This window comes from Cibotium barometz, chromosome 22, assembly GCF_041138505.1.
Source record: "Cibotium barometz isolate CiBa-2024 chromosome 22, ASM4113850v1, whole genome shotgun sequence".
NCBI classification, from domain to species: domain Eukaryota; kingdom Viridiplantae; phylum Streptophyta; class Polypodiopsida; order Cyatheales; family Cibotiaceae; genus Cibotium; species Cibotium barometz.
Genome location: NC_141067.1, coordinates 12,391,651 through 12,418,838, shown reverse-complemented (window position 1 = coordinate 12,418,838; position 27,188 = coordinate 12,391,651). Strand labels below are relative to the sequence as shown.

General features: G+C 43.6%; 1 protein-coding gene across 2 annotated transcripts in view; it reads right to left on the bottom strand.

Annotated features, from left to right (window-relative positions):
- Positions 1-11,728: 11,728 nt before the first annotated feature.
- LOC147626288 (NAD(P)-binding Rossmann-fold superfamily protein) overlaps positions 11,729-27,188 on the bottom strand; it is a 54,096-nt gene continuing 38,636 nt past the window's right edge. For both annotated transcript variants that reach the window (XM_086816443.1, XM_086816442.1), the window contains exons 9-12: positions 16,239-16,362; positions 13,638-13,706; positions 12,599-12,719; positions 11,729-12,349 (exon numbers count right to left, since the gene is read on the bottom strand). In XM_086816443.1, the coding sequence (XP_086672569.1) occupies positions 12,213-12,349; positions 12,599-12,719; positions 13,638-13,706; positions 16,239-16,362 (451 nt within the window). In that variant the 3' untranslated portion in view covers positions 11,729-12,212. The remainder of the gene's footprint in view (positions 12,350-12,598; positions 12,720-13,637; positions 13,707-16,238; positions 16,363-27,188) is intronic.

Sequence of the window (27,188 nt, the reverse complement as noted above, 5' to 3'; positions counted from 1 at the left end):
TGCAAGTGAACTATTTGATGCATCACTTTATTAACAGATTATTGGGTGCCTCATCTATCTATGCAATACGAGGCGAAACATTCAGTTTAGGGTTTCCCATTTGAGTAGGTTTATACATAGTCCTAGAATTAAGTATTGGCAGGCTGCCAAACAAGCGAGCATTTTGATACAAGGCACTCAGTCCCTTGGGATATTTTATGCACTGGGGGTGATATTCAGGTGCATGCTTTTAGTGATTTTGATTAGGCTGGATGTTATGACATGCAAGTGTCCACTATTGGCTTTTGCTTTCATCTTGGTGATTCATGTATATCGTGGCTCAACAAGAAGTAGTCGACAGTGGCCACTTCAAGCTATGAGCTGAGTACAGGGCAGCTTTTATAGTAGCGACTGTGGAGTGTGTATAGCTTAGATTTCTTTTGGCAAATCTTGAAGCTAACTAAACGCTCTCCACTATGTATGAGAGTGAAGAATAAGTGTCATGTAAAGGCATTGTAAAAGTTGTAACATTTATGAGAAAATCAGCCACACCCAGGCTCATTTATTTAAGTTAGAAGTTTTAGGTACCCAAGTATAAATAAGGGCCAGTTATATATATTACATTATCTCATGACACAATCCCCCTTTGTGCTAAACATTTTCTTTAGTGTTCTACTTACTCTTTACCTCTTGTTGCTGTGTGTGTATGAGAGAGAGAGAGTTGAGAGTAGAGATTAGACTATTGCTTAGCACATGTTCCTATCCATTCTTTATGTGAGAGAGTGAGATTTGTGTGAGTCCTTGTAGCAAGGTGAAGCAGCTTCTTCTGTGAAAGAGGTGAAGAGAAGTCTTGAACGAGAGAAGCTGACAACCACCAATTGGGCTTGGATGGCTTTAAGAGACTAAAGCTTGGAAGCAAGGTAAATACCCCACAACCATTGTTGCTTGTTTTGTGCATTTATTTGCGAAAAATTGAGTTTTAGAGAGGGAAAAATGGCCCATAAAACTTTTGTTTCCGCTTCCTTTACTCTTTTTAGAGCCTGTGCTCCCTTATGCAATTATCTTTTCCAATAGCCATTGTGCAAGTATCTTTTCCTATAGCCACTATTTTTTAGTAGTGTTATTGGTTGAGAAGAGGATAAAGTTTTGAGGTTTGTGAGAAAAGGAAGAAAATATTGGTTATTTTAGTGGTTTTATGTTTTATTTAGGTTTGTAAGTACTCGGGTAACCTAGATGAAAGAAAACCATACCTTTGTACATTTTTAGTTATTTGCATCCCTGCTTTTTCACACCATGAAATTTCAGGTTTTATACTTTTTTCTCTTTAATAAAATCATTAAAATAAAAAAAGAGTGTTCAATTGAGTCCCATTGATAACCAAATTGTGTAATTCATGCTAAAAGGACTCAAATTGGGAACTTTAGATAGGAAAAACTCATTAACTTCATCAAATTATCAAAATATTAAAATGTAGTTTTTCATGCTGAGTAGCTTTTCATGCCCGTGATTTTAGGGATTATGTTGCCCGATTTAGAAGTACTTATCCTTATCGTAAAATAAGGTGGGATTTTCACATCCATGAAAAACTCAAGGTTGGTTTTCATCACATCCATGAAAAACTCGAAGATTGCTTTTTCATGTCTGTTCATGTCTATGAAAAACTCAATATCTTATGATTAAGGAAAGATTTGAAACCAAAATCATCAATGGACATTAGTGTGGATCATTTCAAACATCCAAATCAAAACTCAAAAATCAAAAGTTTTTCATGCCCGTCAAAATCCATGCAACTTTTCATGTCGTAAAAAACTCAAGTTCTAGAATCATATTTGGATTCTGGGAGTATAGTGCATAGTTCTTACATTGAGAAGTTGCAAGGTTGAGTTTTCACCATGAACCTTTCCATGCTTGTGTGATGAAAACCAAAATTTTATAAAACATTAAAATAGATTTTGGCCTGTTTAGACCAATTCTCATGTGCTTGAAATCTGCGAGAGTGATTACTGATGATCTCACTCTAGAAGATAATGCATCGAACCACCCAGGATCCTCCTATTAATTAAGTATCTTGAAATCTAGGAGAGTGATTGGTGATGATAGTGCATCGAACCACCCAAAATCCTCCTATCAGTTAAGTGTCTGTAGTATTGGGCACCCAATTGAGTGTGTTTGCTTGGAGAGGACTAGAAGGTATTAAAACTAGTGCATTGAACCACCCAAGGTCCTCTTGTCAATTAACTATCTATACTGGGCACCCAATTGAGTGTGTTTTCTTGCTAGAAGCTATTGAAACTAGTAGCGAGAAATCCATGGAGAATGCTCCAAGAAATGAGGAGCAAGTGAAGGAGAGGAATATACCTTCTCCCACGAGATCCAATAGCCTTTTGGACTATGTTTAATGATTATTTAGGTTACAACCAGAAGCTGAACAAGAGGCTCATGTGCTTCCTTAGGCTTTTTTCTTTTTGTGCACTAGTTACATGTGCTTTCGGGAAGGTTATATGTTCCAATCTTGTTACTTCATCCACCATTATTACAACTTCAACTCCAAAGTTATATGCATAGAAGAAGCAGGTGTGGAGAGTGTGGTTCTTCTAGAATATTTTCATGTACTTTTTCAGCTGCTTTTCCTTTAGGAGTGAGTATGGTTTATGCATTTGGTCTTACTTGGGTCTTCTTTGACTTTTTTTTCTTGTACATGTTCCTTACTAGCTTCTCCATACAATCTTGTGTGATTGGAATGAGGGCTACCTCGATATCCACACCTATCATGGCATCTATTTACAAGAAAGATCTTCCAATCTAGAGTCCATCGGAGAAGGAGAAATGGTGCTCGACAAAGATCTCTCCTCACCTTGGGAAAGGGAGGGGGAGATAGAGCTCAGGAGAGATCTTTTCTCACACCATGGGAAAGGGAGGGGAATGTAGGTGAATATGGCAGAGACGAGGACGAAGTGTTGAGGGGATATGGCAGAGATGAGGATGGAATGTGGAGAATGGAGTGTGGAGGACAGGACTAGCCATCTCCACCACTACTCCATTCACCATCTCAGGAGATGAATGCTGAATAAGAAGGGATACAAACTCCCCCAGGAAAAGCATCCAACAAGATAACTCCTCGCAATGCTGAGATAAGTTCTCTAGTAGCACTATCTCTCGAGAAGAGCATCCGGCGAGATAACCTCCCAATGGAGAGAGGGTAGGGTGGCAGGCTGCTGTCAATGGAGAGAGAGATGGTCAGTGGGGAGGGTGAGAGAGCACTGGTGGTGATGGCAAAGGCGAGGATCTTGGAGAGCACTGATGATGGCAGCACTGCACGGTGAGGTTAGAGAGCTTGAAGGGTATCAAGATGACTATGGTGACGACCGGAGGAGGTCAGAGAGCATGAGGTCGAAGAACACGCTAAAATATTACTTGATTAACGCCCTAACCCATAGCTAATCAAGCATGTAAATCAAGATTAAACAACAGAATCAATGTTAACCCATGAAGAGCCCAAAGTGGAGGCCAAAAAAGTTATTCATATTCCATTCAATAGTACCATTTTATACCCCCCCAAAAAAAAAACTAGAGCTACGTTTGCCCTGAAGAATCAATGTTAACCATGAAGAGCCAAAAGTGGAGGCCAAACAAGTTATTCATATTCCATTCAATAGTACCATTTTATACCCCAAAAAAAGCTACGGTTGCCCTGACCCTAATCCACCAGCCCAAAGATACCTTTGACCCTTCCTAGCCATCTACAAAAAAAACTAGAGCTATGGTTGCCCTAACCCTAATCCACCCAAGGCCCACACTTAGGCACCATCCATGGTCCCATTTTTGTCCACACAAAGCTATACTAAGGGCCAAAAGAAACCTTTGACCCTTCCTAGCCATCTACAAGTACCCTAGAACTTAAAATGTTTCATCGTCCCCAATGAAAAGACACAAAAGAAGATGCTTCAATGAGCATTACAATACATTTGGTGTTGTCACCATGACCACTATCGAATAAGCATGATAAAACTATGTAAGTATGCATATGACAACAAGTATCCTAATGGGTCCACATTGGCACACATGGTCGCGTGGCATACCCCTACACACCAAGCTCTCATCTCATCTACATGTTCCACTTAGCTGCTAAGATTAAACTCCACCCATCCTCATAACCATCCTAAGCTCGATTTTATACACACTAGCAATATAAAATAACTAGAATACCTTAAATTGAGAATGAGGCAATGTCTCAAGCAAAACCTGCTCAAAGAAGTAGTACTCTGACTGAACCTCTTACTGTGATGCAAACATATCGTTCTCTGCGATGTCAACAGACAACTACACCAATAGAAAACTTATGTAGGCTAGCACAAAACTAACGATCCTACCACCATGAGCATGATGCATATAGTCATACACAGAAGATGTAAATGTGCTCATGAACTTGCCGTGTGCCAAATGGTGCTCCACTAGCTATAATCTCCTTGATTTCCCATGTATCACATACTCATACTATCACCTCTCGTCCACCACCAAGGAATCCTCTTTGCACAAGTGAAGCATGGCCAAGCTACCACACGAGGTACATGTCCCCACCATGACACAAGCCATCCCATGGTAGATGGCATCCTCCACCTGTGGGCATAATAGTGAGTGAATAAAATCCCTAGGACTATAAGGCACCACCCCTCGATGCCCAGAAAAGTGACGAACGACATCATATAAAGTATGAAATCCAACGTGGTACCTACAAAGACGTGTCACATTGACTCGAGTAGTGCAAAAACCAAGGCTTGCAAGCCTTGAATGAATGCTTCCTCGAGTAGCACACAAACCAAGGCTTGTAAGCCTTCAATGGGGTTGATAGTGATCTTAGGGTGTGAAGACCTAAACTCAAAGTACAACTCTATATGTGTCATCTCAAGAAAGCAAGCCCCATGCACTATGTACTTCCCATGACGAACCCTACATCACAACACCTTCTTGTACTCTAGTGATGAAAGGGAGGAGTGGCAAAGGGCTCAATATAGTGTGAAGAAAGAATTGTGGGAGAATGAGGAGGAGAAGGAGACAGAGTGGGGTCACGGGGAATAGATAAAGAATGAGTGGAGAGGAGACGACGCCTCATCAATTAAGTGGGGTCATGGAGAAGAGATGGAGAATGAGTGGAGCTAGATTATGGATAATATCTAGAATTTACCAATTTAATAAATCTTCTTAAAGATAACAATACTTTTAAATTATAAAATTAATTATTTATTTTAAATAAATAAGATTATTTATTTACTTAATAATTAGTATTTATTTAATTAATAATAAATAAAATTTACATATATTTATGTTAAAATTTTCTTTTAAAAAAGTAAAATTTAATAATGATTATTTTTTAACAAAACAATTAAGAAAATGATGGTGAGGTGATGGGCGCTTTGCCACGTAGCAAATATTTACTAACATGAAATCTCCACGTAGGCATTTCTTATGCTCAAAGGTGAGGTGGCAATGCCATGCATGTATCTAATGTGGCATGCCATGTAGGCAGAGATAGTTAACCAAGTTGATTCTGCTAAGGTGGTAAGATGACATGGACATTCTTCATTACGTGGCAATGACATGTTTGCATGTGATGTGTCATGCCACGTATGCTTTAGGGAGTCAACCTTGTTGAGGTGGCATGATGAGATGGCAAGATGCTTATATGGCCTCTCCTCCATATATTGTAGCATGTACATGGAGGACTAAGACTATGTTACCAAATGGCATACACTCCAGGTTTGGTGAAACACCAAGCCTAATAGGCAGCCTTTGTTTTAGACTTTGGCCAGACAAAGAGGGAAAATTTGATTAAGATAGCTAGAAAATGGGCTCCCCTTATTCAAATTCACTCAATTTTTTTTGTTAAATTTATCTCATGATCTACAAGAAATTGGAGTACAATGAGGGTCATATTAAATTTATATAATTAAATTATTAGACTTCTACAGGCCCTCTTGTAGACTGAGTGAATTTTCTACAGAAGATCGAAAGAAATTTTATGGTTAAATTGTAAATTGACCATATGGCCACATTCTAAACATATTTGTCAAACTTCTCACTTTTGAATCTTCAATGAATGAGCTTTGCATTTGCCAAGATCTTGAATAGAAAATCACATGTTGTTTCATAGAATTACCTGGAGGAGAAATAATTTAAAAAATAGGTAAACATCTTTTAAAATCCCAATAAATCAAGTTAAACTCTATGTAATGTGTTCTTTTCATATACAAATTGGGATGATCATTGGACTTTGGATACAGAAGTACTAAGCATATTATGTATGATATATAATACAGTCAAGAAGTTGGATAGTGCAAACACCAAAACTTCCATGCAATGAAACATGTCCTAAAAGAACTTGGATTTCTGATCAGGGGTGCCATTTGCATACCACTATATGTATGATATGCCCCAAACACCATGCTACAAAATTCCAAACGCAACCATGAGAGCTTGGGCCTTTAAGTTGTGGAGGTGTTTGTTTTCAAGCTACCTTCACAGGGCACCCAACTGTCAAAAGTGGTGTCCTTTGTCTTGCAACCACCCAAGCATGGAAGCTCAAGGGATATAGCATGGGCTATGCTTGGGCCTTCCATGGTCCCCCCATCCACAGATGTACCTAGAGAGTTAGCATTGATGAGATTAGTTGCAGGTGCATGTTTTTGTGCATGGTGTGAGATGCAAGACGTGAAAAAAAAACCATGACGCCCGTGGTGAAATATGTAGGTGACGTACATGGGCAATGAGCAAAAGGTGTGCCTATATGGGTGCACTTCTTCAAACAAAATGTTCTCCAGCACAACTGCTTTCTTTGAACCATCCAAGTGCCCGTAGGTCTTACTCATGGTGGTTTACAATGCCAGTCAATGATGACAAGATGCTAGACATCTACATTTCACTCAAGATAGAGGGGTGGCCACAAGTGGGCTGGCCTTGGCTAGTTTAGGACGCCACCTATGCCTTTTATAATATCAAGGATATATATCAAACCCAAAAAGTCTAAAAGATTTAGATTTTGGTGGACAACCCGGGGAGAGAACCCTTGACTCAAAATAAAATAGGAATTAGAAATAAAGGAAGAGTCCCCCCTTGATGACCAATATGCTAATGAAGATCTTCTTGATGTAGCTCGTAGTGTTGATGTAGCTCTTGATCTTCTTCATGTCGATGTAGATCTTGATGTTGATGTAGCCCTTGGTCTTTTTCATCCTTGATTTCATTGTGTAATGAAATCCATGTAGGCAAAGATATATCATATTCTCAATGTGTTCATAAAGCCTGACATGATGATGATGCATGTCCCTTTCAGATGATAATGCATTGAATTTGCTTAAGGAGGTCTTAGCCTTCAATGGCCAGTGCCTTGCCCTTGTACAATTTATTTATGAGCATGATAGATGCGGTACATGAAGCATACAAGCTGAGAAATCCTGTCCCAAATAATGTTGATACAGATTTATACCCGAATTTGGATTAACAAATTGACCACTCAAATAAAGGAAAAAACTTTATTTGATGCCTTAAAAAGGTTTAGAAACACTTGAATGTGAGATATGAACCATTAATGGCCCTAAAAACCTCAGATGATTAGCACTAATATAGGTATTAGTGAAAGCAATTTTTTGTATTTGATCAGAAAATACCCTAATTTGGAGAGCACCGTTGGAGGGAAAAATCAAAGGGCTTTCTTTATATGAACTGCTAGTAAGTCTTTTCTTACCCACCTCTTTTGAATGTCAAGTTGTGTTCGGGCGTGTTGGGTTCACTTTCTAGCCTTGGTTTTATCCCCTTGGCTCTTGCATGTAGCTTTGTGTCTTTGCCCTGATATCCACGAGGTTTTTTCACTATCATACTATCCTTGGGCTTGAAGCTGGGATTTGGGAACCCACTGTTTTCTGGCGGGATACATTTGCTGCCTTTTCTATGGCCCTCTTGAATGGCAATGTTGGTTTGAGATGGGCGCATGTTCTGTTGATTCTTTCGCTTTGCTTGGCATTGGCAGCTCCATGTCGCATGTGACTGCCAACTTCTCCTTATTCAATGAACTCCATAATGGGATGGCCATGGTATCATTGCCATTATTGAGTTATACTATATGTTTTTTCCATTGGATGTTACCTTGCTGGCGCAAATCCAGGATCGTCCAAGAATCATCTCCTCTACCATGGTTCCTATAGGCATAACAAATACCTTTCCAACCAAGGGGTTATTTCTGATGGAGATGTTAACATTCAAAAATCTCATTGTTTGCATAACTAATAAATGCACACTGCAAACATGTGCACTAGTTGCCTCTGTGGGGTTTGTTTAGAGCTACCCATGTTTCATAGGAAATCAAGTTATGACTTGATCCCATATCAATCAATGCAATGCTCTTTATCAATCAATGCAATGCTCTTTGTGTGACTACCCTTTGTAGAGATATTTACACTGAGGTGTGCCGGCTCAATATCCAGGTCATCCTCTTCAAGCAAGGTGAGTGAAGCCATGTTTACATGTAGCGTTCTCCCTTGGAGTCTCTATTTTGCTTTGGCTTCCCTTGCCTTGGCTTCCTCTTGAACTTGTTTGATTTTTTCTTGACTAGCTCTTTCTTTTATTTTAGAATATGCTCTTGTTCAAGCATTTCTTGGGTCAGAGGTCCGTAATATTTTTTTAGCTTAATTCCATTAATATATCCCTCTGTTCTACCCCATCGATAGTTTCAATTCGAACTGACCCTTGAGGGGTGATTTTGGACACTCTAAAAGGTCCGAACCCTCTGTATTTCAATTTCTTTTTCTTGGTGCCTCCAACACCATACATGAGGACAAGGTCCCCCGTTTCCAGTTCTTTATGTTTTAGGTTATGGTCAAACCAACGTTTTCTTCGTAATTTCTCGACCATAAGCCCATGAGATGCAATAAGGCTGGTTTCATCAAGCTTTTCTAAGTCAATCAGCCTCTCGGCTAATCCATTTTTTGTAAGCCTTTCTTGTACCGCAATACGCAGGCTCAAAACTAAGAATTCCATTGGCATTACTGCATCAATACCATAAGTTAGTCGAAAGGGAGTGTATCCCGTATCGCTACCTTATACAATGTACGGTAGGCCCATAGAGTTGCAGTTAGTTTGTGTTCCCAATCCGTTTGGCTGGCTTCTAAGGTCTTTGTCAAGATACCACATAAAATCTTGTTAGTGCTCTCAGCTTGGCCATTTGTCTGTGGATAATAAGGTGATGATTTTTGATGGATTACAAGAATCCCGTGATAAATGTTCAATCACCTCATTGATGAAATGCGAACCTTGGTCTCACTGACTAATTCTAGTGGACAGCCAAATCTAGAAATGAACTGTTCATACAAGAACTTGGCTGTAGTTCGAGCATCAGCTTTTTTAGAGGCTCTCACCTTTGCCTAGTTGGTGAAATAATCAATGGCCATGATCACATAACGAGCTTGTGACGCACGTGCTGCTAGAATGGGTCTAACAAAATCAATACCCCATTTCTCAAAGGGTTATCTCACAATTACAGGGGTAAGTGGCATTATATCCTTCTATAGCACATCGTTGACATTCCCCGCATCTTTTCACAAATTCTATGGCATCTTTGAATAACGTAGGCCACCATAGCCCTGCTTGAAGTACTTTGTGAGCAGTAACTTCTCGAGCAAAATGTCCTCCAACTATTTCTGAGTGTGCCTCTTCTAATAGCGTGAGGAACTCATCTTCTTGCTCACACCTCCTGCGGATATTGTCTTTGCCCAGCTTGTATAGTTCTCCCACAATCAATTGATATGGTATGGCCAGTTTAATGAGCCAATGCATCTTATCCTTGTTCAAGGGCCGATCTTGTGGAAACCCATGAGTTAGGTACTCAGATATTTCCTCGCTCCACTCAGCCATCGTATCAATTTTGAACAGACATGCATCTGGGAGGTCATCTCGTCAATGCCAGTTTACAGATTCTCCATTTGGAATTATAGACATATGGTCTACCAAAACATGTTGTGTTCCTTTTCTTACCATGATAGTAAAGTCGAATTCCATGAGTAAAAGCAACCATCGTGTGATTCTCCCCATGGTGCATGGCTTATTCACCAAATATAATAAGGCCTGATGGATCAACAAAGAATACAAATTTGTTGGCCAACAAGTAATGTATGTATTTCTTAATAGCATAAACCATGGCCAACCTTTCATGCTCAGTTGTGGTGTAGTTTATTTCTACATCGTTGAGTTGTCGACTAGCAAAGCAAACTTGGTAATCCAATTTGAATTCCCTAGATTGTTCCAATACACATCCTATGGCAAAATTCAATGCATCAATGTGTACATGGAATACGAGGTCCCCGTTGGGTGGTCTCAAAATTGGTGCACTTGCCAATGCTTTCTTCAACTTGTCATATACTTCTTGGCATTCTTCAATCCATTCAAAGATGATGAGTAGTTTGTACAATGGCCTGGCAATTTCAGCATAGAATATGATGAATCATCAATAATACCCAACATGTCCCATAAACCATTGCACACCCATGTAGTTGGTACTGATGATAGTCTTATGGGTTCTTCCTTGGAAAGAAAAGAAATGCTTGAAAATTATGAATGTAATGTTTGTTATTGTGTCTTTAAGAATGAAGTACATAGCAATGATGGTATTTGTGCATCTTCTCTTAACAATAATTTTGAAGCATTCCTAGATTGTGAGAGTTCTTTCTGTGCTAGTTTCCTCAACATGGGGTCTCAATGTAAAGCTCATTTGTTTATTGAGAAGTTGTTTAATCTTTATGGCTTGCCAATTGATATTGTCAATGATCGAGACCCAAAGTTCACTGGACATTTTTGGCCTAGAAATTGGATACCAAGCTCAGTAAGAGTTCACCTAACCATCTTGAGTCTAATGGGCAACTAACATGTGAATCAAACCATTAGGGATTTATATATCTATGTTCCCCACAAGCTAGTGGGTATTGTAGATCAAGGGATCGCACCCTTAGGAATTGAATGTTATGTCTGATGTCGTGTGGACATAACATTGCTAGTGTCAAAGACCGACCAAACAGTGCATGGCATGGGAGGTGCATATAACTTGTGGACACAAGGTTGCCAAGGTTGTGTCGGTGGCTAGCTTGGTGGGTGGCTTACCATTGTACTCAGTTTGAAGCCTATGGTTGGGTAGCGAGTGCTAGCCACAATCCTATCTGTATCCCTTGTTTGTTCATGATAAACCATGGTTCGTGTGCTATAATGCAATGCTATGGACATGCTTCCCAAGCTATCAAATGTGAATAATCAATCTTGGGCGGACACACTAGTAGGTGGACGAGTGGACTCTTACTTGTGGAGCTTCACCACCTGTTTCACGTTTAGTATTTTTGCCATCTCCAAATGCTAAGCAATTTCAAAAATTGATAGCCCATAACCTCAACAAGATACTTTCACAAGGTATGACAAAGTTAACCAAGAAAGTTTCACTCTTGAGTGCACATGTGTGCACGTATGGCATGTATGGGAATGCTATGCATTCATATATGGTTGAATCATTGCATTTTCTTATGAAAACATGCTACGAGATTGGCAACATTGGATTTTCTCAATGGCAATAATCAAACCACAAAACATGTCTACTAGCTGTGAGAATGGCATCATTTGAACAGACAGGATTTGAACATAGCATAATCTTATGAGAACATGTTTACTAGCTATGAGATTGGCAGCATTTGAACAGAGAGGATTTTCTCAATGGCAATAATCGAAGCATAAACACGACTCCCGTTTTCCCTTTCAAAATAGATAATTCAGAAAGAAAAAGAGTAGAATTTCGGAGATACGATCACAGATTAGAGCATGAGATTGCTACAGAACCGACCATGGAGACTTCTGCTCTCTTACTGTCAACTAGAAAACCTTTGGAACCAGATTTTGCTTCCTTACCTTGAAGACCACAAGACCACCTCACACGGTTGTGACAAAATGAAGTGATTAGCTTGACAAAAAGTCGGTCTTCCATAAAGATGGACTGCTTACATTTTGCACCCTGTTCTGAAAGGCAAGCCTTGTCCGGAAGACTCCATTTATTCCTGGACTTTGACTAACAAGTGTTAACTCCCAACACAGTCCCTCCAGCATAGATGGGGTAAACCTTGTTAATCACAAAACTCGGTATCTACCGGTTAATTGACACTCTTATTGGTGTGAGCCTACATCTTTTTATGGGGCAAACAGAGCAGAAGAAGAAATTAAAAGCCTGCTCTGGACATTTGTTCGCCAACGGTTGTACCAACTCCTGGACCGCCAGTGCGATATGCATACAGATGCTCTATTGTAACACCATGTAGCTCGCGGGGAAGGATACCCAAGTCTTTGAAGGTCAAGGCTGTGAACAAAGTTGAAAGTTATGATCAGATTATAGTGAAGCAACACAATCCAGAGCCAACATAAAACCAGAAAAAAGGAAAAACCCTGGAGTCTGAATTCAGTCTAATTCTACAAATTCCATGTTATTTACAGGAAAAAATGAGCAAAAAAGAAAGTCAAATGCAAGTACCACAAACGTGCGTATGTGCAAGCATGCACACAAACAATGAAGTATAGAGAGAGAGAGAGAGAGAGAGAGAGCACTTACCTCCATCAGAAACCACTTGATCAAGTGCAACCGTGTCAAGGAAATCCTTACTAAAAATACTTCTCGATGATACTGGCAGTCGAAGCTTTTTCATCACAAAGTCTCTAGGTAATGCAATCAGCTACAAAGACAGCAAAAAAACACCGGGTACTGCAAATAAGGACAAGAAGATAACAGCTGTGCCACAAGACAAAATGTACTCTGCGCTCCCATTTTAAACACGTGTTCACAAACTCCCATTAACCCATTTGCCCTCAGTGCTATACTTCACCCTGCACTTCTGTTCACCTTTTACAACAAGTTCCCTCTTCAGGCATCAAAGCTCTTTCAACAGCCTGAAAATGTGATCATAGATCTCATAACCATGGGACTCCACGTGATATTTTAAGAAGATACATATGAGGCTGTCGGAGACAAATTTGCTTCTTTGAAAATCTGGTACTGTGTGTAGCAATCGCATCCACAAGCTCTCAAGGTGACACAATGAGTTTTTTACCCTAATAGGCTGAGGTGGCATCTGGTCTGTTATAAGCCAAAAGGTCAGGACTATACTAGCATTTAATGTGAGGCTAGGTTGATAACTTATGGTTTGATAAAGCTAACACTCGCATTGATACCTCACTAGTGCACAAACTGAAGTACTTCCTAGCTATGGACTGCAAAAAGAAAACAGGTGGGCTAAAAGGTCAGGACTACACTGGCATTTAATGACGAGGCAAGGTTGATAACTTTTTGTCTGATAATGCTAGCACTCGAAATTTGTTGATACCTCACTAGTCACAAACTTATAAGTGCATACAGAACTGGATAGATCCACTATTGGATCCATTGCTAGAGGATTCTCTAGGGTCACTAAGCAAATGTGCTTGTTCCGGCTCTACATTCTTGACCTTTATATTTTTCAATCCAGTTTCTAGCATGTTTTTCACCTCGCTCATCTTAACTCATTCAAAAGACCCACTTCCTCAAGACATTCCATTTGCTTAGCATCATAAATAAAAACTGTTACGCATTCTATTGCAAGCTTTCAAATAGTTACCTTTGGAACAAATGCTGGAATATTTACCATGCGCCGATGCTCCCGAATGGTGTCAAACACTAGAAGTACCTAAAAAGTCAAGCAACATCTCTCTCTCTCTCTCTCTCTCTCTCTCTCTCTCTCTCTCTCTCTCTGTGTGTGTGTGTGTGTGGTGCCCCTCTCTTTACAGCACCACTCTCCCCTGGGCACAGCCCCGCCACCCACAGGGGAGGGTTTAGCTTCAGCTGTGGATACACCTTCAAAGCATCTTCTCTTCCTGCATAGTCCAGCTCGCTAGCTTGGCAACATCAGACAAGATAACCCGCTCATAGCTTGACAGCCAGCCACCATTTGCAACACACCCAAGCTCCAGCCTAACTGTCAACAGCAGTATCACTGCACGCCCAAGCTCCATTCTATGCCACACCCAGTAAGGCATGTCATGCAGCACCCACACAGTGAGTAACAGACCTTGTCTTCAAGGGTTAAAATTAAATTTATGAGGAGGTTCACACGTAAACCCTAGAGATTGGAAATGCCAAAGAATCTGAGCTTCGCGACTGCTTTGGGAACACCAATAATGCCCCCCGCCACTTATTCAAACGAGCTAACCACCTACTTGCTGGAGTAAATTACATGTTTGAAAGAGCAGAATCAAAACTCGAAGCTCAAGTCGCAACCTTGGAAAACAAGCTGACTCCAGATAGCCAAAATGCAGAGGAAGAAGAAGGAAGAATTGAAGGAAGACGTGAGAGATAAGGTAACACACAAGCAATGTTGCAACCAAAACCAACAAAAGCAAAAGAAGGGAGTCCATGGCCCTTAAAATTCATGTCGGAGGATTACCGGAAAAATGGTTGTTGCATTATGGGATTGATAAGTGGCAGGGATTGACTCTTGTTGTTCCAGAAATCCAATGGAAAACATCAACAATAACAAAGTTTGAAAAGTCGGCAATTGTCACGCAGTCCTTACTTATGCCACTAGAGCCAACAAGGTGGATATCCTTAAGCCAATACACCACCTTTCAATTATGGACAAATTGGAGATCCACTTCGTTACCCCGGGCACCATTGCCCAGGCAGTGGAGACAGGCCTGACAATTATGCACAAGAATGGCATGGCTCAGGCGCTAAGGCTGTCACACTTCTGCATCACTGCTATCACTGCCGCAGAGGTCCCTACTACTTTATGAACCCTTCTTGATACCCATGGACCATCAATTGGAACTGCACCTGGCACATTTGGCATACATGTGCTGCCAGCGAGGAACTTGGAAAAACAACACACCCCCCCCCCCCCACCCCCAAACAACAAAAAAACAATATGGATGAAGTCTTCCTTCAAAAGCAGAAGCAGCTAGCCATGGACGAAGCTTCCCCTTCATCACTGTGCATATTACCTCCATAGCGGTCTGTAAGCAATTGTATTCCTTTTATACTAATGGAAGGATATTTTCTTGAAAAAAATAAGGTAGGGTTGCAAAATGAGCTCACAATCACAGCTACACTTAATGAAGTAGGAGGAGAAAGGAGAAAGCTCCTAACAGGAGGGTTACATGTACACCAAGGGGACTCCCACCTGTGGACAATGTCAAAATAGGCAGGGGACATGAACATCCAATAGAGCTAACAACTCAGGTGGAGTAGCTATGCTTTTCAGATCACACCTCTCAGGGATCAATTCTAGTGTCCAGGAGGATACAGATGCACAGTAAGGATCAAAATACGAGAAAGCCAACCTATATTTTTGTAGCATGCTCCTTCCTCCGTAGTGGATCACCGCACAATGTAAGGAGATTAGAGAGGATGAATCAATGCCAGGACTACAAAATACCATATATGACATTTATTGATTTCCATCATGATATAATCAAGGTAAGATTCTAAGGAACCAAGACAGCAAGCGTCTCGTGTCACAAGGGAAGTATTATTGCATATGGCCATCATTTCCTGATGCAATAGTTCCAGCAGGACCAGAAAAAGCCTCATCTTTGACACACTGTGGAGAACCATGCCCAGAAATACACCTCAAATCACTGGATTGGTGTGCAAAATTGAGACTACAGGTCAGCAACAACTTCCACGTGACACCACATCATTCTAGCAGGGTTTGTGACTCAAATACTCCACCCATAATGCCCTCACTATTCATATGCACCAAACTTCCATATGACACTGCATCCTTCTAGCAGTGTTTGCAAGCCGCCCACGCCTCGTTTCATCTGCTTACGTATATACAAAGGGTGCACCACTACGGGGACATGATAGCAGGCAGACGTTCTTCCATAGCTGGCCTTACCTTCATTCATGCACTTGCATTGCAAGCAGTAGACAATTTCTGGTTCCCCACAGCCACAAGATGGATGACAAGATATAGCCTCTCTATAAAAGCATTGCCTCCATTTCAGTCCCATTTGTCATGGAGGCAAAAACTGAAAAAGTCATGAGAAATGAGATTTGGCAAATTTGCATCCATAGGATATGAATACATCCAAAGACTCTATCAAGGTAGAGAATCCTGTTTTCTCTTTTGATACATACATGTGAGTCTACGAATGCGAAACATGAGAGCGAAAAAAATAAACATAGTGCAGGGGTGCTACAGTAGCGAGAAACACACGAGATCCTGCACGCTGAAAACATCCGGTCCTCCCAAGTCGTAGGTTTTTCCCATACTGCTACCATCATCTTTCACAGTTGCCACAAAAGCTGCTGCAACATCCGTGACATGAACTGGCTGAAGCCTGCTCAAAACAAAATACCTCAAATCAGTCAACAAAACCTTGGTCAAGCATGCAAAAGATGCATCTAACAGAAAAAGCCGTTTATATATCCCCCAGCAACTTTAACAAGAAAATATTCCCAAAAACTCAAAATTATTGAGTATGTAAGCCACAAAAGCCATATTCTTTAAGATTTTATACGATGCAATAACATGGCAGGAGAAAGAAATCACATATTCCTGACAATAGTGGACATGGGCATTGCTTGAGAAGAGCACTCTAGGTGACAATAATTCTTATTCACTTTAAAATATACGTACTGTCATGACAGAAATCACTGAGCCATGACTTCATTGGTAGTTTCACGGCCGAAGTTGTGGTCGAGAGCTTCTATGTGTTGGTCATATCCCCACAGCCCTCACGATAGTAGGAGAACCCAGGAAGAGGATCAAGAAAAGGTTGGAAATTACCAAGAACAGACTGAAGGTCCGGGCTCATTGGAGAAAGTAAAGCAGAAGTCTTCATGATCAAATCCAAATCATCTGGCAGAGATTTATGGAGGGCCCTCTAACAATGTCACCTTTGTAATGAGTGAGATGGATCATCCACGCATGGATCCACCATTTCGAAGAAAGTAAAAATGGCATCCCTTTGAAGGCGTCTCAGTTCTGCATTGCTATTCCCCAACACTTACGAATGTGTGCCCCTGCACATGCTTGTGCTCAGGCGTGAAGGTGCTTACATTAATTATTAAAAAGATGCGTACAAATCACTAGAAATAATCCTTACATAAGCTCACAAAGAGCATCCACGTTGTCCTTATTGATTAGGTCATATAGCTATGCCACATAGAAATCTAGAATCAAACTAAGATAGACCTTCTCCTTTTGTAATTGCACCTTAGCTTAGAAGCTTAACCTTGGGCTAGGAAATTAGCACTTAGACAAAATGCTAAACTAATGTCATTAACTCACACACACATTACGACCCCAAAGGTCATAAAGTGGTTGGCATATGATGTGAAAAGCTTTATTTAGCCGTGTTAATTAATAAGTGCGCTTTTCTCCTTTATTATTTGCCCAAGTCCTATATAAGTGAGTTATTTGCACATCCCTACTAGGGACTCCTTGGAAATCTCGACCCATGCTAGGCCTTGGCGCCATGGCTGTCACGTGCATCCCGTACTTGGATGCCACGTAGACATTTCTGTACAGAAGGTGCAGGACCTGGGATGGTGAACTTGTCCCATGTGAGCCCTATCTGGGACGAGTCAGCCAGGGATCCATCTCAGATATCCGAGGTCAGGTGTGCATTGTCCTGCACATGAGTCTAAGGTCAGGTGTGCACTGTCCTGCACATGAAACAGTGCCAGTCCGCGCTGTGAGTCTCCCTCTGGAATGATGTCAGTTGTTCTGTATGTTTGGTCTACCACCAGATGTCAGAAAGCTGTGTAGATGTAGGTATGCAACAGGTTTGGACACGGGGAAGGCTATGGGCCACCCCAGGGGGGCCAGGCAGCCCCAGGACTTGCCCACCAACCCAAAGAGGGGCTGGGCAGGCTGTCGGCCAGCCCAAGAGGGCTTGGCCAAGCAGCCGACTGGCTTTTGGGCCAGCCCAGCCAGTTGGCTAGCCCATAGGGCCGCAGGCGGCCAGTGCCCAGGTGCAGCCCAGCCAGTTGGCTAGCCCATAGGGCAGCCTGGACTGCAGGCGGCCAGTGCCCAGGTGCTGCCCAGCAGCCTGCGCTGGCCTGGACAGCAGCCCACAGAGGCGGCCACGACAGTCCAGCCTCTCAGTTCTTTGTACTGATACTTGTACTTTTCAGCACCTAGGGAGAGTCTCCCTAGCTGCCTTGCTTTGTTCTCTGCTCTGTTTTCTTATGAGCAGAGAGGATCTTTTGTAGCCCTACGGGCGTTTCTATATAACTAATGAAAGGATCTTTTCTCGGGAAAAAAAAAGATAAGCAGAAGGGCGCCCATGACCAGGAGTATGAGCGCAACGAATTGCTCAAGTCCTTTGGCTACATAGGTGGCCACCGAGAAATCCGCATTCCAAATTGGGGAAAGGGAATGTTCCTAGGACCCAATAGGCGAACAAGTGCAGTGCTTCGTGGCATCATGTCACGAACAACTCCGTAAAGAGTGGCTCAAGCAGTAAGCTACCAAAGGGCCGCTGTAACGATCCTAACGGTTCTTTTTGGGCTCTACCTGAGAGTCGTTGTCTTGTTTGACAGCGGCAGCACGGAGGATGTGGTCACGGAACAGGCCGCTAGGCGTGCCCATTTCGAGTTGACTTCGGTGGACAAACAGGTTGAGGGTTTTAGCATAGGCATGACAACGAGCGTCAAGTATGAAGCTCTAGGTGCTAAGTTAGTGATTCAGGGCATAGAGTTTGTGCGTGACTTTATGGTTGCTCCTCTTGTAGGAGCAGACATAATTTTGGGTATTCAGTGGTTTCACAAGTTTCTTCTTGATGTCAAGTGGGACAAGCACACGTTCCAGATCAATCGGAATGTGTCAAACACCCCGGTGACCATTAAGTGTGAGCCAGGAATTCCGAACTTTCCGCTCATAAGCCACTTGCAGGCTAAGCGAGCAGTCAGGAAAGGCGCACAGTGTGCGATGATTTACATCCAGACAGCCTAGACGGTGGCCAGTGCTTCCGAGAAGTACTCGATTCTCCATGAAAAGTTCCAGAAGATTTTTCTTCGGGACAGCCTCCCTCCCCAGCTCCCCCCGTCCAGACCGAAGGATCACAGGATTGACCTCCTCCCAGGCTCGGAACCCCAGAGCAAGTTTCCGTATCGCCTTTCCAAGACAATGGAATCGGAGTTGGACGGCTAACTCCAAGAATTGTTGCAATCTGGCTTCATCCGCCCTAGCGTGTCGCCATTTGCAGCACCGATCTTATTTGTTAAGAAAAAGGATAGGTCTTCCCGTTTGTGTGTTGACTATCGTGCACTCAACAAGCTGACTATCAAGAGCAGATTCCCGATGCCTCGAATTGACTATATTCTTGAAAGGCTGAATGGAGCAAAGGTGTTCTCAAAATTGGATTTAAAGAGTGGGTACCACCAGGTGCGGATTGTGAAGGGGGACATCCCCAAGACAGCCTTCCGTACAGAACGGACCCACTATGAATTTGTGGTCATGCCATTTGGTTTGACAAACGCCCCAGCTACATTTAACCGCATGATGATGCGTGTTTTCCGGGAGTTGATTGGAAAGTGTGTGTTCATATTTCTGGACGACATACTAATATTTTCAGCTACGGTTGAGCAGCATGACGTTGATGTGGAGAAAGTTCTTAAGTTGCTGGAAAGCAACGAGCTCTATGTCAATGAAAAGAAGTCAGAATTTTATCTGTTCCAGGTGCATTACTTGGGATATATAATTAGTGCTGAAGGCATTCGACTTGATCCGGCTAAAGTGGCCGAGATTGTCAACTGGGAAGTACCTCAAACAGCCTATGACATTAGATTATTTGTGAGTATATGCCAGGCATATTCCACCCACATCGACAAGTTTTCTGACCTCTCGGCAGATCTCACCGATCTGCTAAAGGGGGTGAAAACAAGAAGGCAAAAAATTCGAATGACTCCACGAGCGTTGGAGGCATTCCAGAACCTCAAGGTGGCTTTATCACAAGCACCTTGTTTAGCACTTGCCTCGTGGGACGATCCATTTCAGGTGATCACCGATGCGAGTAACATCGCAATTGGAGGTGTATTGCAACAAAAAGGTCATTTAGTAGCTTACATGTCTCGTAAGTTACTGCCCGCCGAGAAGTACTACTCAGTCTATGATCGTGAACTCCTAGCAGTTATACAGGCCTTGAAACATTGGAAACATTTCCTGTATGGTTGTGACTTCGAAGTTCGCACTGACCATCACGCATTACGCTGGATCCAGACAATGCCAAGTGCACAGTCGAGTGATCGACAACACCGTTGGAGTCAGATATTCCAGCAGTTTAGTGGAATCATTGAGTACCTTCCAGAAAGGCCAATCCAGTGGCCGACGCTTTGAGCAGGAAGGGACAAGTGTCTACGATTCAGACCACTAGACTTGATCTTGTTGGTAGTACAGGACTAGAGGACATGAAGCACACGTACGCGGATTCCGAGGAATTCGGTACACAGTGGGAACAGGCATTGGATGCCACAGAACCATGCCATTTTCTGATACGCGATGGTTGGCTTTTCTACAAAGGTCGACTATGTGTCATGAAGTCGTTCAGGACAGCTCTTCTCCATGATGTCCATGACGCCATTACAGGTGGTCATAGGGACATGAATTCCACTCTGGAGAAATTGGAACAGCAATACTATTGGCCAAAGATGAGGCGTGATGTGTTTACATATGTACAACGCTGTGACATTTGTCAAAAGGTGAAAGCTCCTCGTGGAAAGAAGATAGGGTTGTTACAGCCCTTGCCAATTCCTGAGGGTCCTTTCCAAGACATTTCGATGGACTTTGTCACGAATCTGCCTCCCAGTCCGAGTAAGCGTAATACACAGTGCTTAACTATTGTTGATAGGTTTAGCAAATTTGTTATGCAGGGCCAATGTGACTGTCACCGGCCTGGACATTTCCCAGTCTGAAAGGGGTCTGGTGGACTCCAGGATGTTTAAATATTTGGAAAGTACAAGCTTTGGGAATGGGGGATTATCCTAGAATACAAAGGACCACACTCCTAAAATTTAGGAGAGTTGCTATTTTTGGCCCGACTCCGATGGAAATTCTGTTCGCGTCATTACATCTGGAATTGAGCAGATACCAAGAGTTGGCAAAGTGCCTATGACAGAATATCTACCAGTTGGGATATTTTTAGAGGTAAAGATTATGGAAGGACCCATCTCTTAGATTGGGACATGTGGCAAGAAAGTGGACCAAAGTGAGACAAGTGGCCTGACACTTGTTAGAAAAAGGATCAAAGTGAGACAAGTGGCCTCACACTTGTCACTTCAGCTATTGTGTGGCTCTCCACTTGTCATCATAGCCTTCTCTTGCCATTTTAGCTCATGGGAGGCCCAAATCTATAAATTGGAGCCCTCTCTCTTCATTAATGGAGGCTCTCTTGCTGCACACTAGCCTCTACCACCGTTGAAGGTTTCTCTAATGATGGCTACTCTCTTTCTCTCTCTCTTGAAGGCTGCCCATGAAGAATACCGGCTGTTGGGGACTCTTTTGGAGGCTTCCATCGCGAAGAAATACTGAAGGCAAGGGTATTCAATCATTTATTATGATTTCTAGCCATTGTATGTGTTGTACCAACATTTGTACTTGCTGTACCTGCTGTACCAGCCACCGTACTGGCTGTACCAACCACTGTACTTGCTGTACCAGCTTTTGTACTTGCTATACCTGCTGTACCAGCCACTGTACTTGCTGTACCAGCTTCTGTACTTGCTGTACCAGCTTCTGTACTTGCTATACCTGCTGTACCAGCCACCGTACTTGCTGTACCAGCTTCTGTACTTGCTGTACCGGCTGTACCAGCCACTGTACCTTCTATACCAGCCATTGTACCGGCTGTACCAGCCATTGTACTTGCTGTACCGGCTGAATGGAGAGTTGTACTTACTGTACCCTTTCTATTGCATGAAGACCCGTGGTTTTTGGGAAAGAATCAGTACCCACGGGCCACACGGAGGTATATGGATCATATTGTTGGCTCGGCATTTCTACAGCCTATGTTCCAGCTCAGTTGCCTTGTGTTGGGCTGTGTTATGGCATTTGTATATGGATAATCCGGCATCTCCCGTGGGGAGAGTAAGGCCCTCAAAGCTTGTACATGATATTATTCTCCTTGGGTAATAAAATACTCCAAGGGGGGGGTCGGCCCATTCCGGCCTCTATGCGGTGTCACGTGTGCAAGCTCCATTTTCAGCATTTGTGGATGTTTTGTCCAGCTTTATGTTTTATGCAAAGTGATGATGGATATGTGTTAAGGCTGTGGCCATGTTTAAATGTTTTAATATGCATTGATGGTATCAACAAGTGTGTCAAAGGCCCTAGTCCCCCGGGCACCCCCCCGTCGCTGCGAGTTACATTGGTATCAGAGCATAGGCTTTCTTGGAAGCGGAGGCTTTCTTCTATCAATAAGGAAGAGAAAAGATCTCATGTGGGGACCACACTTACCATCATTGCTATTAAGCATGGCCAGCCACTTCAGAGCCTATGAAGCAAGAGCATGAGCAATAGACAGCTTGGTCTAAGGATTTATGAATTCACAAAATTTATCTTGGAAGTATGGAGTTGGCTTTATGTGCACACGTTTAGCACTCTTTCCATATGGATATTGTGGATTATATTATCAAGCTTACAGGCAAGCTATATGGAGATATATCTTAGGATATCTTAAGGATATGGTGACGAGATATTTCTTTTGGCTTCATGACCAACCTGGCAAAGAAAAGCTAAGTATACTTTGAGTTTGCAAAGTTAGTGCTTTTGCTATGAAGTGTTTTTGATGTTCACTAACCCTTGTATAGCTATGCAAGGAGAAAGGTGTTGTTGTTTGCCTTGAGATGGTTTCAGGGAAACATTGTTTATGGCTCCCTTTAATGGGATGAATTCTTTTCATGGCTTCCTTTATTGGGATGGAATATATCTATGGAGATTTCTTTCTTGGACGAGATTTATATAGATATTGGGCTTAACAGGCAATTTCTATGGACGAATCTGTCCGAATAGAGAAGAAATCTTTGGTTATCTCATGGATATGATGCTTTTATGGATAAAGTCCACCTCTACTCCAAGGTGTGTGGTTAGCACGGAGTATGTGGTAAGACTTATGGTATACAAGGATTATGGTATACAGGTCTATGGATTCCTGGACTTCTTTTCTAGGAATTTGGATCCATCCTCAGGGTTATGGATTATGTTTATGGCTCCCTTTTACTGGGATGGATTATTCTTTTTGGCTCCCTTTATTTGGGATGCATTGGACTTATGGAACTCATGATTCACATACCCTGTGTAGTGTTCTCTTATCCTACGTGCTCTCTTGAAGATTGTTTCTACCATGTGAGGGTGGAACAATAGAGAGCAGATGGAAGGGAACATGGGCACTTCAAAGGGTAGTGACAAGCACAACATACCCTGTGTAGTGTTCTCTTGTCCTACGTGCTCTCTTGAAGATTGTTTCTACCATGTGTGGGTGGAACAATAGAGAGCAGATGGAAGGGAACATGGGCACTTGAGAGGGTAGTGTGAGTTGGTGGCCGAAATGCCTACAAACTATTGGTGGCCGAAATGCCTATAAACTATGTGTAGCAGAAATGCGTATGGAACACCAGGTTATCTATGCCTGCGAGTGATTGTTTTCAGGACTACTTGTTTAGCCGCCCTGTGTAGTATTTCTCTTGTCCTAAGTGCTCTTCAAGATGTTGCTACCTTGCTTGGTAGAACATAGAGCCAATGGTAGAGAATATGGGCACTGAAGTCGGGCCGGGCATCAAGGCAACTCCTTGGTGATCTACTGTCACGTGCATCCCGCACTTGGATGCCACGTAGCCATTCTGTACAGAAGGTGCAGGACCTGGGATGGTGAACTGGTCCCATGTGAGCCCAGTCCGGGACGAGTCAGCCAGGGATCCATCTCAGTCGTCCGAGGTCAGGTGTGCATTGTCCTGCACATGAGTCCGAGGTCAGGTGTGCATTGTCCTGCACATGAAGCAGTGCCAGTCCGCGCTGTGAGTCTCCCTCTGGAATGATGTCAGATGTGCTGTGTATCTGGTTTGCAACTGGATGCCAGACATCTGTAGGCATGTAGTTTGCATGTAGAGATGGGGCCAGCCCGTAGGGCTACCCCAGGGCAAGGATTTGCATTGGCATAATTAGCATGGGCATGGGGGAGGTATAGAACCACCCCCAAGGGGCCAGGAGGGCCCACATTGTGCCCACCAGCCATGGCTTGGGCTGGAAGGACAGTCGGCCAGGCCTAGGGCTGCTGGACAGGCAGCCGACAGGGGTAGAAGCCCTGCCCAGCCAGTCGGCCAGGTGTGGGGGGCAGTCCCCACACCCAAGCGCAGATGCCCAGCACCTTGGTGCTGTCCCAGAAGTACATGCGCAGGCTGGACAGCATGTATTATGGTGTGAATTCATTTATTGCACAAGACTCAGTCGTGGGACTTCATAAAGACAGCCGACTGCATGATATGAGGGGTATAAAAGCCCAAGTCATAATTCATTTCATCCATCTCACAATTCACCAAGAGCCTCAAGCATTCAAGGGCCAGGACAGCCAAGGGTTTGCTAAAGCTAAGGGGTGAAGGACTGAAGGTCAAGGGCAGGTTTTCCAGCCAAGAAAAGGTCAAGTACTTTTGTATTTGTTTCAGATTTACATCATTCTAATAAAGCAAATACACCATCCGTGGTGGGGGCCCTACAGAGGGTAATTGGGACCCAATACTGTGTCCTTCTCCATCTCCCCCTTCTCTCTCTATTTTCTGCACATCGTCTTTCAGTTTGTGCGTTAATTCCGTCGCGAAAAGAGTGCTGTTTTCTGAGTTTTGAAGTACCGATCCTTCTCCGAAGTTTCCGCACATTACAGTGGTATCAGAGCCTACTTCAAGGACGAAGATTCAGCAAAGAAAACCAGAAAATTTTTCGCTCGTGTGGTTGGTTTTTAGACGCCGGTGGACTACCCCTTTCGGAGTGACTCCTGTCCCTCGAAGGACGGTTGGTTTTTAGCCTCCGGAAGCCTCCGGAAGTCTCCCACACAGATAGTGGATGGTCAGATTGCGTTCCGGAAAGGAACTGCATTTTCCCGCTATGGCGAACTTCGGCGACGAGAGAGAACCAGAACCATGGGACCAGAGTGCACCAGGCAGCCCAGCTAGGGCACCCAGCTTGAGTGTACAAGACATGTTCCAGCAGATGATGCGAGCAATCGCAGACCAGACAACCAAGTTGGACGAGCAGAAGGCGCGGATTTTGGCTCTGGAGGAGCGTTCTCGCTCTCCAGCGTCGCGTTTTCCATCTCCTCCTCCCTCTCCTTCCGTACCCCAGATACCAGATCCTCGTCACAGGGACCCTCTCGAAGGGTCACAGCCGCAGTCAAGCTCCTTGCTTGAGAGGCAGATACGGGCATTGGAGATTCGACAACGAGAAGACGAAGCCATGCGACGAGTGGAACACGAGCATTACCTCCGAGCTTTGGACGCCAGATTGACACCGGCGGCGCCCTCGAATCATTTTCCCGAGAAAATGAACTTCAGTAAGTATAATGGTAAACTCGATCCCACTACTCTGTATTCATGGTTACATCAATTTGAAGCTTACTTTGCCGCAGTTAGGAAATCAGATATTGACAAAGTGATCTTAGCCAGTTGGTATTTGGAAGGTGAGGCCATTCCTTGGTGGACTCAGTGGGCTCATGCCCACACCAGATCAGGTATGGCAGCTTATGGGTGGGACGAGTTCGTCCGTGACCTTAAGCAGCGGTTTTTACCGCCCCACTACCTTGAGCGACTCGAAGACGAGTTCAGGGGAGCGCGTCAGAACGCGCAACCAGTCCTTCAGTTTGCCAATAGAATTTCGACCTTGTGTCTACAATTAGGCTTATCTGATGCGGACAAGAAAGGGCAGTTTTTGTATGGCCTGGACACGCAAATCCAATGGGAGGTGCGTATGTTTAGACCAGCCACCTTTGAGGACGCACTCTCGCTTGCGCAGAGTGCAGAAATGAAACACAATGGTGGCAAGCCCAAGACTTCCCAGCCGGCTTCTCCCAAGGCTAACACCTCGGGGGGCAAAAGCCAGAACCAGACGGGGTCTTCCCCAGGACAGAGCCCGGGAGCCTCTGGCTCCAAGAACTCGAACAATGCGTCTAAGCTTACTCCAGACCAGAAAGCGGAGGCAGGCAAGACAGGTGGCAAGTTGAGTGCTGAGGAGCTTGCTCAGTACAGGAAGGAGGGTAGATGTTACTTTTGTCACACAAAAGGACATACTTCTCGGGATTGTCCGAAGAAGCCTCCAAAGCCCGCCGCCGCCTCCACAGCTTCAGTGGTGAGCACAACTCCCACACAGACCCCAGCGGCTACCCCTAGTTCTTCAAACCCCGGTGCTTCAGTTGGAGCAATTATTAGCCGGGAGCTCGAAGATAAGCAGAAGGGCGCCCATGACCAGGAGTATGAGCGCAACGAATTGCTCAAGTCCTTTGGCTACATAGGTGGCCAGAGAGTCGTTGTCTTGTTTGACAGCGGCAGCACGGAGGATGTGATCACGGAAGAGGCCGCTAGGCGTGCCCGCTTCGAGCTCACTCCGGTGGACAAACAAGTTGAGGGATTTAGCACAGGTATGACTACGAGCGTCAAGTATGAAGCTCTAGGTGCTAAGTTAGTAATTCAGGGCATAGAGTTTGTGCGTGATTTTATGGTTGCCCCTCTTGTAGGAGCAGACATAATTTTGGGGATCCAGTGGTTTCACAAGTTTCTCCCTGATGTCAAGTGGGACAAGCACACGTTCCAGATTGATCGGAATGTGTCAAACACCCCTGTGACCATTAAGTGTGAGCCAGGTATTCCAAACTTTCCGCTCATAAGCCACTTGCAGGCTAAGAGAGCAGTCAGGAAAGGCGCACATTGTGCGATGATTTACATCCAGACAGCCCAGACGGTGGCCAGTGCTTCCGAAAAGTACTCGGTTCTCCATGAAAAGTTCCAGAAGATTTTTCTTCGGGACAGTCTCCCTCCCCAGCTTCCCCCGTCCAGACCGGAGGATCACAAGATTGACCTCCTCCCAGGCTTGGAACCCCCGAGCAAGTTTCCGTATCGCCTTTCTAAGGCAATGGAATCGGAGTTGGACCGCCAACTCCAAGAATTGTTGCAAGCTGGCTTCATC